Genomic DNA, 14,346 nt, shown 5'->3' with positions numbered 1-14,346 from the left:
GTTCTGAGAAGTGAGGTGAAGTGTCATTGGGTGGGGGTGGGTAGTGGGGGGTAGTGAAAAGGGAGTTTAGATTTCAAGGAGATGAATTTAGGTCCCAGAGAGTAGTTTGACCTTGTTGCAGCCAGCAGGATTATTTTTCAAGAGATTTGTTCTTGGAACCCCACTGTATAAATCCTGATATAAATAGGAGGGGTCCTAAAGACCCACATCAGAGGTAACCCCTGAGGAATCCTTGTGGGATCCAAAGACTCCATAGTTTGAAGACTTGCATTCAGCAGTAGGGAGGCCTAGGTGGTTCTCAAGGAGACAGTCCAATTGTCACGACTTCCCTGTTGCCCCTGGACTAACAGAACTGGAAGTGGGTGCATGAGATTGCTAACAGCTGAGGTGTTAGTCTTCGCCCTCCTCCTGTTTCCACTTCCCGTGGAGAAAGCAGCCCTTCTGTAGACACAGGAGAAAACTGAGCTCTTCGTCTTTTCTTTATGGTGAACAAAGTAAGATTTGTTCAAGGGGAGGTAAGGGTTAGAAGAAAGAACTTGTGATTCTAAACTGAGACCTGCAATTACTTGATTAGCATCCTTTCTTTAAGGAAAAATTTACTGAGGTTTTTCTCTGATTTACAGAAAGGATACAGCACAATGATACATATAGTCTGCTACTGTTTATGTCAGAAAGTTGAAAATAGACCCAGAGAAATACCTTAGATGGGCATATTTTAACACTAATGCCTGGAAAAGATCTGAAAAGACAGTCATCAGATTCTGAGTGGTTATCTCTGGGTGGGTGGGGGTGGCACAGAGAAGGGGAGTCACATCCCAGGGGACTCCCCTGTAGTGTCATAAGAGATATATGTGTCAATGATATAATTCAAAGGTAGTTCAACAAACAAATAAACAAATAATTTGAAAATTAATAACATTCTTTTTTTTAATTTTTAAATTATTCAAGTCATAATTCCCTTGAACCAGAGATAAACCACCATTAGCTTTGGGGTATTTTCTCTCCTATACTTGTTTTTGAACCTGTTCCTGTGTGTGAATGCGTTAAATATTTATACTTTTTAAAAAATCCAAAACCTGGTTATATCAAATAGAGATTTGCATCCTGTTTTCTCTTCCCTTAACCTTTCCCCCGTCATTAAATACTCCCCACCAAAAAGCAGGGTTTTTAACGCCTGCCTAGTGTCCCCGGGAAGCAATCAAGCTCCCTTTGTTAGATACACTTGGTTCTTTATGCTTAAAAGCTCCTTGGAGGGTCACCAATTGGAACAGCCAAGTGTTGTCATTGCTGTGGGTTGGCAAATGGGCCCTCGCTGACTAACCTCTGCCACGTTAACACGTGGTTTTTGGATCCGTAGCACCCCGAGCAGAAGGCAGACCGGTATTTTGTGTTATACAAACCGCCCCCTAAAGACAACATTCCCGCCCTAGTGGAGGAGTACCTGGAACGCGCCACCTTCGTAGCCCATGACCTCGACTGGCTCCTGGCCTTGCCTCACGATAAATTCTGGTGCCAGGTAACATTCTATCAAAATTAATGCTAAGACAAGCACATGACATGCCATTGGTTGGTTGTTGTTTTTCTTCCCCTAGGAGGTGCTTTTTTCTCTACTTCTTACACTGGATCCTTAACAGCAAATTGTGGTTTGGATTATTCTGTCGTGTAGCACAATTTTAATGTTTACACAATGCCCCCCAAAGTGTCCTTTTTAGAAACTTGTGTTTAGCCCTCAGCTCATTCATACCTGCTTGGTCCCTTGGGTTGGAGTGTTTGCTATAGGCCAGGGCTGATGGGCCAAGAGTCTCTGCACAGTCTACCCACAGGCCCTTGGGCCTCAGTGACAAATCCTCTCTCTCCTGTCTCACGTGGTTTAGGTTATCTATGATGAGACTGTGCAGAAGTGCCTGGACTCTTACCTGCGCTATGTCCCCCGAAAGTTTGATGAATGGGTGGCGCCAGCCCCTGAGGTTGTTGAGATGCAGAAGCGCCTGCATCGAAGTGTTTTTCTCACCTTCCTCCGTATGTCCACTCACAAGGAATCCAAAGTAAGTCCCTGGTCCCATGATAGCTTGACACCCAATACCCGGTACCTCTGTGCTGGACTCCCAGGCCCCTGGGAAGGAAGGCTCTGGAAGTATTGGGTTTCCTCTTTGTCCTCCCCCCGCCTTTATTCCCACCACTGGGGAAGAAATCTGTGCCACGGCCCTTATCCTCTAAGTCACCGGCCCATCTGTATTACACCCAGTGTTCTCATCAATGGGAGCCGAGGGCCCTCTGCCAGGCAGCGCGTGACTGCCTTTTCTCATGCGTCAGAGGGAGAACACTGATTCTGAGTTTTTAAGGGAACTTGTATGAGCTTTTTAAAATCCATGAAGCTTTCCCCCCAGATTTTAAAAATAGTGATGCTCTCTGTAGATAACTTAAACATTACAAAAGTATTTTGTAGAAGTGCAGGTCATCCACTAAATCTCCTTCCAAGCTAACCACTGTTACAGTAGATGTTATTTCAGGGAATTCTTTTTTCCCCTCAGAATGTTTGTGTATTTATTTTTTAAAATGAGTTTCTTGCTTTTTAACTTTTTAGTATGGAAATTTTCAAATATGCCCAAAAGTATAATGTACCCCAGATACCCACCATCCTGTTTTAATGATTATCAACATCTTGCTGATCAGTTTTCTCCCTCCTCATGCTTTTGCTTTTTTTCCTGGAATATTTCAGAGTAATCCCAGACATCATGGTAATTCACCAATAAATATTTTCAAACGAATCCCCAAACGACTGTTAAATAGCGCGCTTTTATCTTTTTACATTGAAGTGAAGAGTGGCTATTGCTCTAGGTCGGCACGTGAGGCCCCAGATGTCCACAGTATGGATGGACCTTCATTTGTAGCCAGGCCCCTGTTGATGGACCTGAAGGTGGTTGTTACCTGTGAGCTCACGATACTTGACCGCTCAGGTGCTCTCAGAAAAAGTCTCTCAATTTCTCTCTCTGTACTGTTCCTTAGGATCACTACTTTTCCCCCTCTGCCTTTGGAGATTTCCTCTACGAACACTACCTGTTTGACATTCCAAAGATCCTGGACCTCTGTGTGCTCTTTGGAAAAGGCAACTCACCATTGCTCCAGAAGATGATAGGTGCGTGGGGCCTGAGGCCTGGGGGGTGACTTCCAAATCACACTACAGGTTCCAGAGGTGGGAACTCTGCACATGGGGGCTTCAGAACAGCAACAGCAGATGGTGCTTAGAGGTTATTTAACAGATAGATGAGCGTCAGCTCCAAACAGTTGGCCAGGTGGCAGTGGGAGAGGAGATGAAGATGTCTTGCAGGCTTCGGATTGGGCCACGTGTCAGACAGTTGAGGACAGGGAAGTTTGTTTCGGTGAGAGCTAAGCTTTCTTTGCGTGCTCACGGGGGCCCAGCATTCTGCTGAGCACTCCTTATATATTATCTCACTGACCCACCGCAGCCCTGTAACATACATGTGCTGCCATCTTCCCCGTTTACAGGTCAGAAAACTGAAGTTAAAATACAAGGTGCTTGGCTAAAAGGCCACGACTAAGGATCCAGATTGGGATTTATGTCATAGCTTGATTCTTAAACTCTTGTTCTTTGCCAGTCTTTGCTTCAGGGGTGATGGTGCTGGCTGCAGAAATGTACAGTTTGCATTGTTGCTGAGAACAGATAGGGACAGAGTTCAGAAAGGACTCGGGCTGAGAAAAGGACAGATAGCAGCATTTGTATCCTGCCAGGAGGCAGCGGGCTGAAGGGTTCAACCAGAGACAGAAGCTTTGTTGGGCAGTTACAAAGCTGAGTTATCTCTTGAAATTATTTCCTTCCTTCCTTTTCTCACCCTCTAATAATAAAGGTAATATGTTAATTTAGAAGATTTTGGGAAGAAAATACAGTATAAAGAAACAGGGAAGCAGTTACCAAATTCTTAAACCCAGAGACAATCATTTGGTGATTATATCTTTCCAGTCTCTTCTCTGTATTTCAATATATACATATATGTTTCAGGGTGTATATATGTATATGCATGTCTGTACACACACATACACATGTTAGAGTATTATGTATGTTAAATTTCACATCTAGCCTTTTCATTGAGACAACCTCTGGTCTTCTCATTCAGATCTGATTATTGCCCGGTCATCCATTAATTTATTTTCCCAGAAGACCCTTAATAATTTCACTGTACACTAGACTGTGGCAGAGTGAACACAAGCAGGCATGGTTCGTGACAATTATGTATTCATTCAGTTTGGTTCGAAAAGAGCATTCCCGGGGGCAGCATCGGGAGACAGGAAGGGGAAGCTGAAGCCAGAGCGGGAGGGCTCCGTGCCAGGCTTTTGCACTTGGGAGTGGCATTGTTTGGTGTCTAAAGGGCGGCCTCTGGAGTTGAACTGTCCATTCATACCCCAGTGCCATTTCTGTCTATGTCCTTTTGATCAAGTCAGTTGGTCACTCTACGCTCAGTTTTCTTATCTGAAGAATGGGAAAACTAGTAACATATCAACCTTGTAAGGTGGTTGTGGGGGTTAAAATGAGATGGTGTGAGAAGAGTGCTTGGCATGGCGCCTTGCACCTTACCGGCATTTGGTGTGAGCTCTTATTGTGATGAGACCGTGGGAGCTCTGGGAGCCCGGAGCAGGGTGAGGAGCCATCTGGTAATAAAGTTAATCTGGCATCCTGTGGGTGGGCAGAGTGGATAGGAGACCATCCAGGAGGCGCGCTTCAGTGTGGGTTTCAAGTGAGAGCCTGGTTGAGTTGCTGGGGTGAAAAGGACATTCAGGAAGGAGAATAAATCAGGGCTTAGTGAGGTCAGCTGGAGAGAGAAGTCTTAATGATTCTGGAAAAAAAGGGAAAGGGACTTCAGGAAGACAGGGAGCAGGTTGTGAGTAGAGGCAAGGTCGGCGTTAGATCTGTGGGATAGAAGGTGGCTGTGTGGATACCGGGGGAGAGGATGTCTGGCCAGAGTTCTCAGCAGGGTGGAGAGAGAAGGCTCTGCCTGCTGTGGGGCTCTAGTTTTTTGTGTCACTGACTCTTTGAGAGTCAGGTGAAAACTTTCACCAGAAAAATGTGCCCCTTCTAAATTTTTAGGTGTTCTGATCTCCTGGTTAAGCCCTACATTGGCTTGTTAAGAAGAGCCTTTGTTTTTGTTTTGTTTTACTTTCAGAAGGTGGCTAATTGGAAAAGCATGCAGTATTAGCCATCAATAGCTCCTTTATTGTGCATTACGTGCGTCTGTCTCTACAGGCCCCTTCTTTATATCCCTACAAACATACACACACACTCCCCTCCCGCCCACCCCCACACAAAACAGCTCTCATTCTTACCCATGAGCAAAAGGCACAGCAAGGGGAAACCTCTACTTTCGTTACCACAGAAGCTCTTGAGCAAAGCAGATCAGCTGTGAAAGGGTCGACAGAGAAGGAGGGGACAGGGAATTGGCCGATTGCCCTCTGTGCAGAAGCCTTACCCTCTTCTTTTCTGTCCCTTCCTCCCTTTTGAATCCAGGACTGGTATTGAGAATCGTCGGGTGTGATTTTGAAAGTAGGACCTTTCAGTTAGCCTCTCTTGGAGCTGCTTTGCCAAAGTAGGAGTGTATTGGGCCTTGGCCTTGTTGAGGTTTGCTCTGATCTATTTGTCAATACCTTCCATTCTTCCTGGGTTTCTGAGAAGGGGCATTTCAAAGGATGCCTTTGCTGTCCCTTACCTTTTTTTTTTTTTTTGTATTTTTTAAACAAGATTTATTTATTGTTGCATACAGAACTGGAGTACAGGCCAGAGAGGTGAGAGAATTCACCAGAGGCAGAGTGGGGAGCAGAACAGGCTGCCTGAGGAAGTACACTGCTGAGGGGAGCAGCGGGCGGGTCAGGAGAGGTCTGCCGTGCCATGTGGGTCACCTCTGGGGCGGGGATGGAACTCATGCTGAAGTGGCTTTAGCTTCTTAGTGCTGTGCTTTAACCCCGCTGCATCACCAAGGAGGGCCCCCCTTACCTTTTAACTACTTCTTTAAGAGATTGAAAGTCAGATTTTCATTTCATTGTCACTGGAATAAAATAGAGAGGGCAGAGACTCAGAAGGCCCCAAGGGTAGATTTTGAATTGTAACCTCACTTGTATGCTTGTAAAACATTCCTGGTGCCCCAGTGTATACACTGGAAGAATTGTGCATGCTGTCCCAATTGCCAGCTGGTGTGGTCTAGTGTGGTGAGGCTGACCTGGGGCTCTGGGAATCATGGGAGGAGCCCTCCTGATGGCTGGGGTAGGAGGCGGTGCCTGGAGAAGGTGATGCCTGCTGTATAGCTCTGGGAGGTCACTGCAGGCAGAGGGTGGGAGCAGGGTTTGTCCTCTGAGGTTGAAGATGGCAGGGGAGGAATGTAATGCCAGGAATGGTGATAAGGTAGTCGGACATGTTGGGGCCACATCTCATCTGTCAAGGCCCTTTGTGCCAGGAGCAAGTACAGGTTTGACCTTGAAGATACTTAGGTTAGAAGGGCTTTATGAAAAACAACAGAGGTTGGTGGGGAGACCACTCTGGTATTCCTTGCCTGTCAAGATGAGGTGGGCACAGAGGGCCAGGAAGTTCCTTCATGGGTGTGAGGGGTCCACACCCATCTAGAGGTGAGAAGCACTGACCAGTCTTAGATGCTTGTAAAGCTCAGCTTCTTGAGTCAAAAGCTAAGAGCATCTAGGAAAGTATTTATGGAAAGTCCAGCTACCTAGTTACTTGCTTACTCACCGAGCTCCATCTGGCTTTGATTTCATTCATTTTCAAATCCTAGAGGATAGGGTGAAGGCTCCAGGTTTTCTTTAAGGAAATCAAGGACAAATCTGCCAAGGATTCAGAACATCCTGCCAGTCAGCCTACGTTAGCTGCAATGACTGCTATGCCCCTTCTTCAGGGCATTGGCATTTATTACCTTCACACCCCCTAGCTAGCTTGTTTCTCCTGCACGCCCTCCCTTACCATTTGGACAGCCAGAACACTTGGTTTCTTTTCCAGTCACCATATGCTGTAACCCACGTACTCACAGCCGCAGCAGTTAGGGGATAGTAAACACTTGGAGAGGAGGAGCTTCATTTCACAGGAGCAGCTGCAAAAGTGTGGTAAATCTATCTCCACGTCCCTCTCTGTCTTCTCACCTTGGAGGAGGATAGCTAGCAGATTCAAAAGCAGAGGGTAAGAGAATTTCTAAAAAAATTGCTCCCCAGTGGAGGTGTGGCCTGGCAAGAACCCTGGATTGTAGCATCTAACTTTCTTGAGCAAAGAGATCATATCTGCTCGTGTTCCTGGATGACAGACTCCAACTTCCAAAGCCAGTGCCCTCTACGAGGCACAGTGCCCAAGTGTGAACAGTACTTGGGGACATCAGGGCAGGTCTTTTCCATCACTCATTGGACAGAAGTACTTAAAAGGTTACATTGTGCTGAGCTAGTCCCTTCCCACCCTGGGGAAGTTTCTAGGCTGGATCAAAGCTCCCTGCCAGCACGGCCTGGGGCCAGGACTGCCCTTGCACAGACTGGCTTCCAAGAGAGGAGAAAGGTCACAGCCTGCTGGCAGCCATTTAGGAAGCGTCCTCTCCACCCCCTTGCTCACTTCCCAGTCCCTACCTTTCTCTTCTCTTTTCAGGAAACATCTTCGCCCAGCAGCCAAGTTACTATAATGACTTGAATGAAACCATGCCCACCATCCTTCAGGTACCAGCTCTCAGTTCTGCCCAGGGGAGGGTAAGCTTGGGAGGCAGACCCTCACCCCACTTCATGGTATTCCTTGAAGAGTCAGGGAGAAATGTTTATTCCCACACCCTCCAGACCCAGCTCCACAGGGGCTCTGTCCTGTCTCTCACCGACTCCTTTGAGTTCTCCCTTTTCCCTCTTGAACAGAACTGGAATCTAAGGGCTGTCCAGCACCCATCCAAAAGGAGCTGGATTTGATTTTGAATTGTTTACAGGCAACTAAAGGCCTTTAGAGATAGATCTGCGTTTCTCAAATAAGGGCTTTGAAGCTTTAGAAAATCATTTTACAAAATAATGTTCATTATCAAAAATTTGGATAATATTTTTAAAAAGGAAGAGGAAGATAATTATTCTCTCACAATCCTAGTGATGGGAGCCACTTCTGATACGATTTAGAGTAGTTACATGCTAGCATTCTTGCAAACACATGATTTTCTGATGGACTCTATTTTTCCTTCACTGTTATTTCAATATAGTTCCCATAAATTGCCATCTCCAGGGGATCTACAGTACATATTGCTGAATGTGTATCTTAAATATTCACTATCATACACTTGCCTGGCCTATCCAGTGAGAGAAAATCTGCAGGATTCTTAGAGCTTTACAGAGTACATTTTGCTGTTTGAATCCTCACCAAAATACTGTAAGAAGGGTACCCTCATTATCCCCAGTTTACAGTTTCCACTCTGAACCTGTTTTCTGAGGTCATTGTCCCAACTTGTGGTAGACTGGGATCTATTCCGAAGATTCCAAGGCAGTTTGCAGATCACTCATTCTGCCTGCAGAACAGGGGTCCTTGTGGTTGGCTTGATAGAACGGGAGCAAGTCACCGGGAGCAAGTCACCTTTTGTGTTTCACAGGTCTTCAGCAACATCCTCCAGCAATGTGGCCTGCAAGGGGAGGGGGCCAGTACCACCCCCCAGAAGCTCGAGGAGAGAGGCTGGCTGACGCCCAGCCACATGCCTCTCCTGGTGAGGATTCCCTTTGCCCAGCCTCTTTCTGGCTAGTAGCAGACCAGGAAGCGTCTTCTTTGCTCACAGCCCCTTCCCCCAGCTCAGTGAGCAACCCTTCCAGTCACACAGGTTTAGACTATTTCAGCAGGCTTTCATTCTCCTGTGGGAACTTTGTTTATAGAATAGTGGAAAGAAGAGGGAATTAGAATTCAGATAATAGGGGGGGGGGTTTAGTCTTCATTTCATTCAGCTCAGCAGATTCGTTCCTGCATTATTCATTGAAACAGTCATTGGTTTAGCAATCTGTACAATGCCAGGCCCTGGGCTGGGCACTGGGGGGGTCAAGCAGTAAGCTGAGACAGACAGGGCACGCCTGCTCCATGGCACTTACAGTCTATGGAGGTGACAGACAAAAGGTAAGTATTTAAGGAGTCTGGACATATGTTGGGCCTTGTGCTTAGAAGCACAGGAGGAAAAGCAGGACAGTGGCAGCTGTGAGTCGTCGTCCTTCTGGGAAAGCAGACAGTAAAGTATGTAAGAAAGGAGCACACCAAGTACTTTGGGAACATGTTTTTAACGTGCTTTTAACTTACGAAGGGTAAAGTTCCTTTCCTTATCAGGAAAATGGACATCCTACAGCTGCCCCATTTACTTTTTAGAGTTGGCATAAGAATCAGGAAATTGTGTAAGAAGGCACTCCGTGTTCCATACACCCGCTTCAGAATGGAAGAAATCTGAGAAAAGTGAGGACTTAAAATTCTTATCCTCACTGGGATGTACTTTCTGTGCAGGACCCTGGGTGTTGTCTTCAGATGCAAAGTTAGTTCCCTTCATCTTAAAAGAGAGAATCCGACTATCCTAGAGCTAGCAGTAACCCTAGAGCTTGCTGGGACCACACCCACTGGGGCTCCAGTACCGTGAGGCTTGTGCAGACAGCTAGACAGGGTGACTCACCCAGATCCTGCTCCTAGAGATGGATCAGCCAGGCTTTGCCCCATGAGCAGCGGCCTACTCTCCCCTCTCCAACTTTGCTAGCTTTGTCTCAGACCCTTCACAAAACTGTATATGGAGACAGGAGAATAATGGAGTGTTTTCTTTTGGCAACAGGAATTAAAGGACATTGTTCTCTACCTTTGTGATACGTGCACTACTCTCTGGGCCTTTCTGGACATCTTTCCTTTGGCTTGCCAAACCTTCCAGAAACATGACTTCTGCTACAGGTACAGCAGTAGTTCTGACTGTGGAAGTAAACGTTCTAGTTCACCTACTCATTCAACAAATACGTGCAGGGTACTTAGATTGTGCCGGGCCCCCTTCCAGCTTGGGGGTGTCACAATGAGGAACCTTGATAGCATTCCTGCCTGTGTGGAACCTGCATTTTCGAAACATTCCCATTTTCTGCTAAGAACAGGATAGGGGAGCAAAAACGCAACCAACAAGAATAGGGCAGTTTTAAAATCTACGCTATTTTTTTAAAGATTTATTTTCACTTATTTATGCACATAAGAACTGGGGACTAGATCAGAGGTGTTGGGAATGAGAGGATTCACCAGAGACAGTGAGGGGAAGCTCTCTGTCTGGGATCGAACTTATGTTGCAGTGGCTGCTATTAGCTTCACAGCATGAAGACTTAACCCCTTGGGCCACCAGGGAGGACCTAATCAGCTCAGTTTTGTTTCGCAGCCCCTGTTGTGGACAGGCACAATGGAGTAATAATCAAAAAGTGGCCTGAGGACTTTAGCAATCGTATAGGAGAGAGCACATAGCAGGATACAAGCAGAAGTGGTGGCCATATTATGAAGCACTCTGGGAACCAGAGGAGGGGAACAAACTTCTGTCTGGTGAAAGTTTCACTGACCTTTAAACCGTGTCTGGAGGAACAAACAGGACCCTGCTAGCCAGAGAAAGGTCGCAGTGGTGGAAAGGCATTCCAGGTGGGCGGAGGGAAAGTGTATATACCAGGGATCGTTCTGGGGAGACATGAGGCAGGGGGTGGGGAAACCAGGACAGCAGGAAAAGGGGCTGATCATAGCAAGGAGTCAGTAGAAGTCAGACTATAAGGAGCGCTGAACGAGCTGGCAGGGAGTCGTGACTATTCTATAGGTGGCAGGAGCCCCTGGAGACTTTTATCCCAAATGGTCCTGCTGGGACCAAGAAAGATGTAGAGGAGGACGTGGGCAGCGAGGGAGTGCCTCTCTGTAGTGCCCATATAGTGCCATGAGTATCTGTTTCTTCTGCAGGAAGAAGGGGGTGCGAGGGTGTGGCCTGGTAGCCTGTGCGTTGCCTGGCAATGGTAGGGGCTGGCCTGTTCTCAGTGACCTCTGGCTGTTGTTCTTGCCAGGGCCTCCAGCATTCACAGGCACTTCTGGGAACTGCCCAACTCCATCCGCCCAGCCGTCTGTTCATTTGGTCATTTACTTGCCCACTCAACAAAACATTTACCTAGTGTTGCCATGTGCCAGGGATGGCAGCTGGTGCTCTGACCCTCCTGGGTCTCCTCAGCTCATGAAAATCAGACAGGGGGAGTCATCAGCCTACCAGAGAATGTTAGGAGAAAGCACTGAGCAGCCCTTCCCCCAGAAGAAAGGTTAGGTTGGGACTATAGCTGCCCACTTTTTATGAAAGGCCTCTTTCCTCTGCCAAATGCTTCCAGGAAAATTTGAAAATATCAAGGGATAGCAAATTAAAATTACCAAGAGAGATCATGCTGGGCTTAGACTCTTGTACCTGCTCACTTGCACTCACCATCACCATTTTTTCCATTTTGCTAAAGCATCTTCCCAAATGTGACACAGGTTGCTTTGCAAAAGCCTTTAGACATAGCGGAAACTTTTGCCAGAACTGACTCCTGCAAGGGATAGTCAGACAGAAGAGCATTGCACCCATCGCAGGGTGAGGATGAGGAAGGAAAACACTTCTGACTGCAAGTGACGCTGCCTTTGACCCACAAGTGGACTGGGGCTGGGCCAACCTGTTCAAACTGTGCTAGAGGCCAGGACCGCCCGCTGAGTAACCGCAGCAACCTGGCCCCTGAGGTCTCTGCCTGGGGTTACAGTCACCAAGCCAATCTTCAGCTAATCCCTCTCATAACAGCCTTCTTCCTCCTTCCTTCTCTTTCTCTGTCTTTTAATTCATGAATGAATAATATGTTCACATGGCTCAGAACTCAGGAAGCATAAAATACATAGGGAAAAGTTACCCTTTACCTCTCCCCCCATTCTGCTTTTGTGTAACTTTCCAGCGGTTTGCCTATGTGTATATGCACTTACTTGTATAAGCAAATGTGCATATTTTTATTGCCTGCCTGCCCCCTTTTTAAAATGAGCACTGTGTGTGTTTATATGTATGTAGGTAGATTTCATTCTACATAGTATCCATAGGTGAACCTGTAGGTGTGTTTAAGTTGTTTGCTATTACAAAAAAAAATGCTTCAAAGAATCACTTTGCACATCATTTTTTAAAGTTTACCTGAGGAATAAATTCCTAGAAGTAGAATTTCAGGAACAGATGGTATGTGCACTTTTAATTTCCAAACGTCTTGCCACGTCGCCCTATATCCCAAGTCATCCTTCCACCAGCGTGTTTCCTGGCAACACCTGACTCTGGCTAGGCCAGAGTGCCCTCTCTGTCCCCTGGGTGCCACGCTTGGGCTTAGTGAGGCCTAACTCTGTTGCCTCGTTACCCTCTGCTCTGTACCCACTGCATGAGGGTAGACGTGCCCAGAAGCGAAAGGCCTGCACTTACGGTGCACCCGTGACACATTTAGCACCATCCTAGGCATCGAAGCCTCATTCCTGGCTTTCGGAGGCTTAATATGTTCTCAGGGAGAATGAGGCCACAGAACAGAGGCAGCTGTATTTTAAGTTGTAACGACAATATACTCTGTGCTGTGCGTCTCATTTTGGGAAGGAGTAAATCATACAGCTGCAGTGATCAGGAAGTGTGTGACTAGAATGGAGAGTTTGAATTTGAATTGGGAAAGGAAAGGTGTGAGGTTGCCAAGGTGAGAAGTACCTTGGCCAGGTATGGCTATACCAGAAAGAGAGGTGCTGTAGCTTAATGTCATCGTAGATAGTCTGCTGCTGGCATTGTTTGAGCAAGAAAAGAGGGACCTTGTGTTTGTTTCTCAAATCCCAGTGAACCCTGGTGGTCCTCTTGTTGCTGGATTAGGCCTATCTGGGTCTTGGTTTCCCATCTGAGTAGATCACGAGACTGGAAGCTCTTGAGTCAGGGCAGATCAATCTGTGTGCACTCAGGGAAGAGCCAGGCTGGTTACAGGATAAATTTGTGGCGACAGCTCGGGAACAAGAAATAGGACTTCTCGCATCCTTTGGTTTGCTTTGATTTTCCAACAAAGTGTGCTATTTATAAACTAATGCAGCTTTCTCATCCATGTGTGCCTCCACAGAATAGCTGCCTTTTATGAAATAGCAATTCCTGAACTGGAGTCTGCAATTAAGAAGAGGAGACTTGAAGATAGCAAGTGAGGCGGGGACACAATTAAGAATGTTGGTTTGGGGGAGACCTGAGCCCCAGCCCTGCCTTTCCAGGGCTTCAGCAGTCACGTCTCTATGACGAGGGGGTGGGACCAGGACTGTGCAGCTTCGGGCTCAGGTGTCCCTACCCAGCAGGCTTTAAGCCATCCCCCTTCCGCTCTGCTGCAAGCTCTTGTTAACCAGCCCCCTGATTCCAGATTTACTGAGTGAACTGAGAAGGAACCCTGGAACCAGCCAGGGACTCGGGGCCTGTAGCCCTTTGCCTGCTCTTGGCCTCCTGTCTACAGCACACTGTGAGCCCTTCTCAGTCCTGGCGAGGGGCACCTATAGCTGCTGAGACCAAGTCCCCTTGGTGCCTTTTTATCCCCCAAATCTCTTTGCTTTATTCTCTCTGTTCTTCGAAGGTTGTTAGGTGACCTCTGGCAAAGGCTGTCCCATTCCAGGAAGAAACTACTGGAGATTTTTCACATTCTCATGAGCCAGATCTGCCTTCTCCCTGTCCTTGAAAGCAGGTAAGCCCTTGGGAGCCACCCAAGTCCCTCACTTCACCTGCCATCTCATTGCTTGAGATGGGAAACCTCCAGAAATGTCCTTTTCCTCCAATTGGCCACAGGCCTTGCACAGGGGTGGGGCAGGTGTCTAAGGGAGTCGCAGCTCATCTGCATTGAGTTCATTTCCTGGTGCTCTGTTCCAGCTGTGACAACATTCAGGGCTTCATTGAAGAGTTCCTTCAGATCTTCAGCTCCTTGCTGCAGGAGAGAAGGTGAGTGTAGCTAAGCCGTGACCAGCAGTGGAAAGGCCTGGGACTCTCCCACCAGTCCCTGTGAGGCCCCACTCACTAGGAGCTACTGTTCTCTGTTCACAGTGAGAGCAGATACAAGGGGAGAAGCAGCCCTGTCTCTCATCTACCTTCTGCCCTGCAGGTTCCTCCGGGACTATGACGCCCTCTTCCCTGTGGCCGATGATGTCAGCTTACTGCAGCAGGCCTCATCAGTCTTGTATCCTTCCACCGCAGCTTCTGGGATGGGGCCCGGCTTGGCCAGGTTGGAGATGGGCTGCTGGGACGCAGAACAGAGGTTTAGCTTCAGGACACATGGGTCAGCCAGTTTTTCCTAGTGGCCTGCCAACCCCAGCCTGAGTCTAGAGGAGATGAC

The 14,346-nt window shown here is 47.3% G+C and overlaps 1 protein-coding gene across 2 annotated transcripts in view; it reads left to right on the top strand.

The window, feature by feature from the left end:
• ASCC2 (activating signal cointegrator 1 complex subunit 2) overlaps positions 1 to 14,346 on the top strand; it is a 35,998-nt gene that overhangs the window by 7,778 nt on the left and 13,874 nt on the right. The window contains exons 3-12 of one of the 2 annotated variants that reach the window (XM_004690892.2): positions 1,358 to 1,516; positions 1,875 to 2,045; positions 3,007 to 3,136; positions 7,637 to 7,704; positions 8,604 to 8,714; positions 9,804 to 9,916; positions 13,105 to 13,179; positions 13,597 to 13,704; positions 13,887 to 13,955; positions 14,116 to 14,190. In XM_004690892.2, coding sequence (XP_004690949.1) covers positions 1,358 to 1,516; positions 1,875 to 2,045; positions 3,007 to 3,136; positions 7,637 to 7,704; positions 8,604 to 8,714; positions 9,804 to 9,916; positions 13,105 to 13,179; positions 13,597 to 13,704; positions 13,887 to 13,955; positions 14,116 to 14,190 — 1,079 coding nt within the window. The remainder of the gene's footprint in view (positions 1 to 1,357; positions 1,517 to 1,874; positions 2,046 to 3,006; positions 3,137 to 7,636; positions 7,705 to 8,603; positions 8,715 to 9,803; positions 9,917 to 13,104; positions 13,180 to 13,596; positions 13,705 to 13,886; positions 13,956 to 14,115; positions 14,191 to 14,346) is intronic. The other variant, XM_012731137.1, reaches the window with a different exon arrangement.

This window comes from Condylura cristata, unplaced genomic scaffold (genome assembly GCF_000260355.1).
Source record: "Condylura cristata isolate star-nosed mole 26May11 unplaced genomic scaffold, ConCri1.0 scaffold00029, whole genome shotgun sequence".
Lineage (NCBI taxonomy): Eukaryota > Metazoa > Chordata > Mammalia > Eulipotyphla > Talpidae > Condylura > Condylura cristata.
Note: the sequence above shows the minus strand (reverse complement) of the source record. Positions and strands in the feature narration are given on the sequence as shown.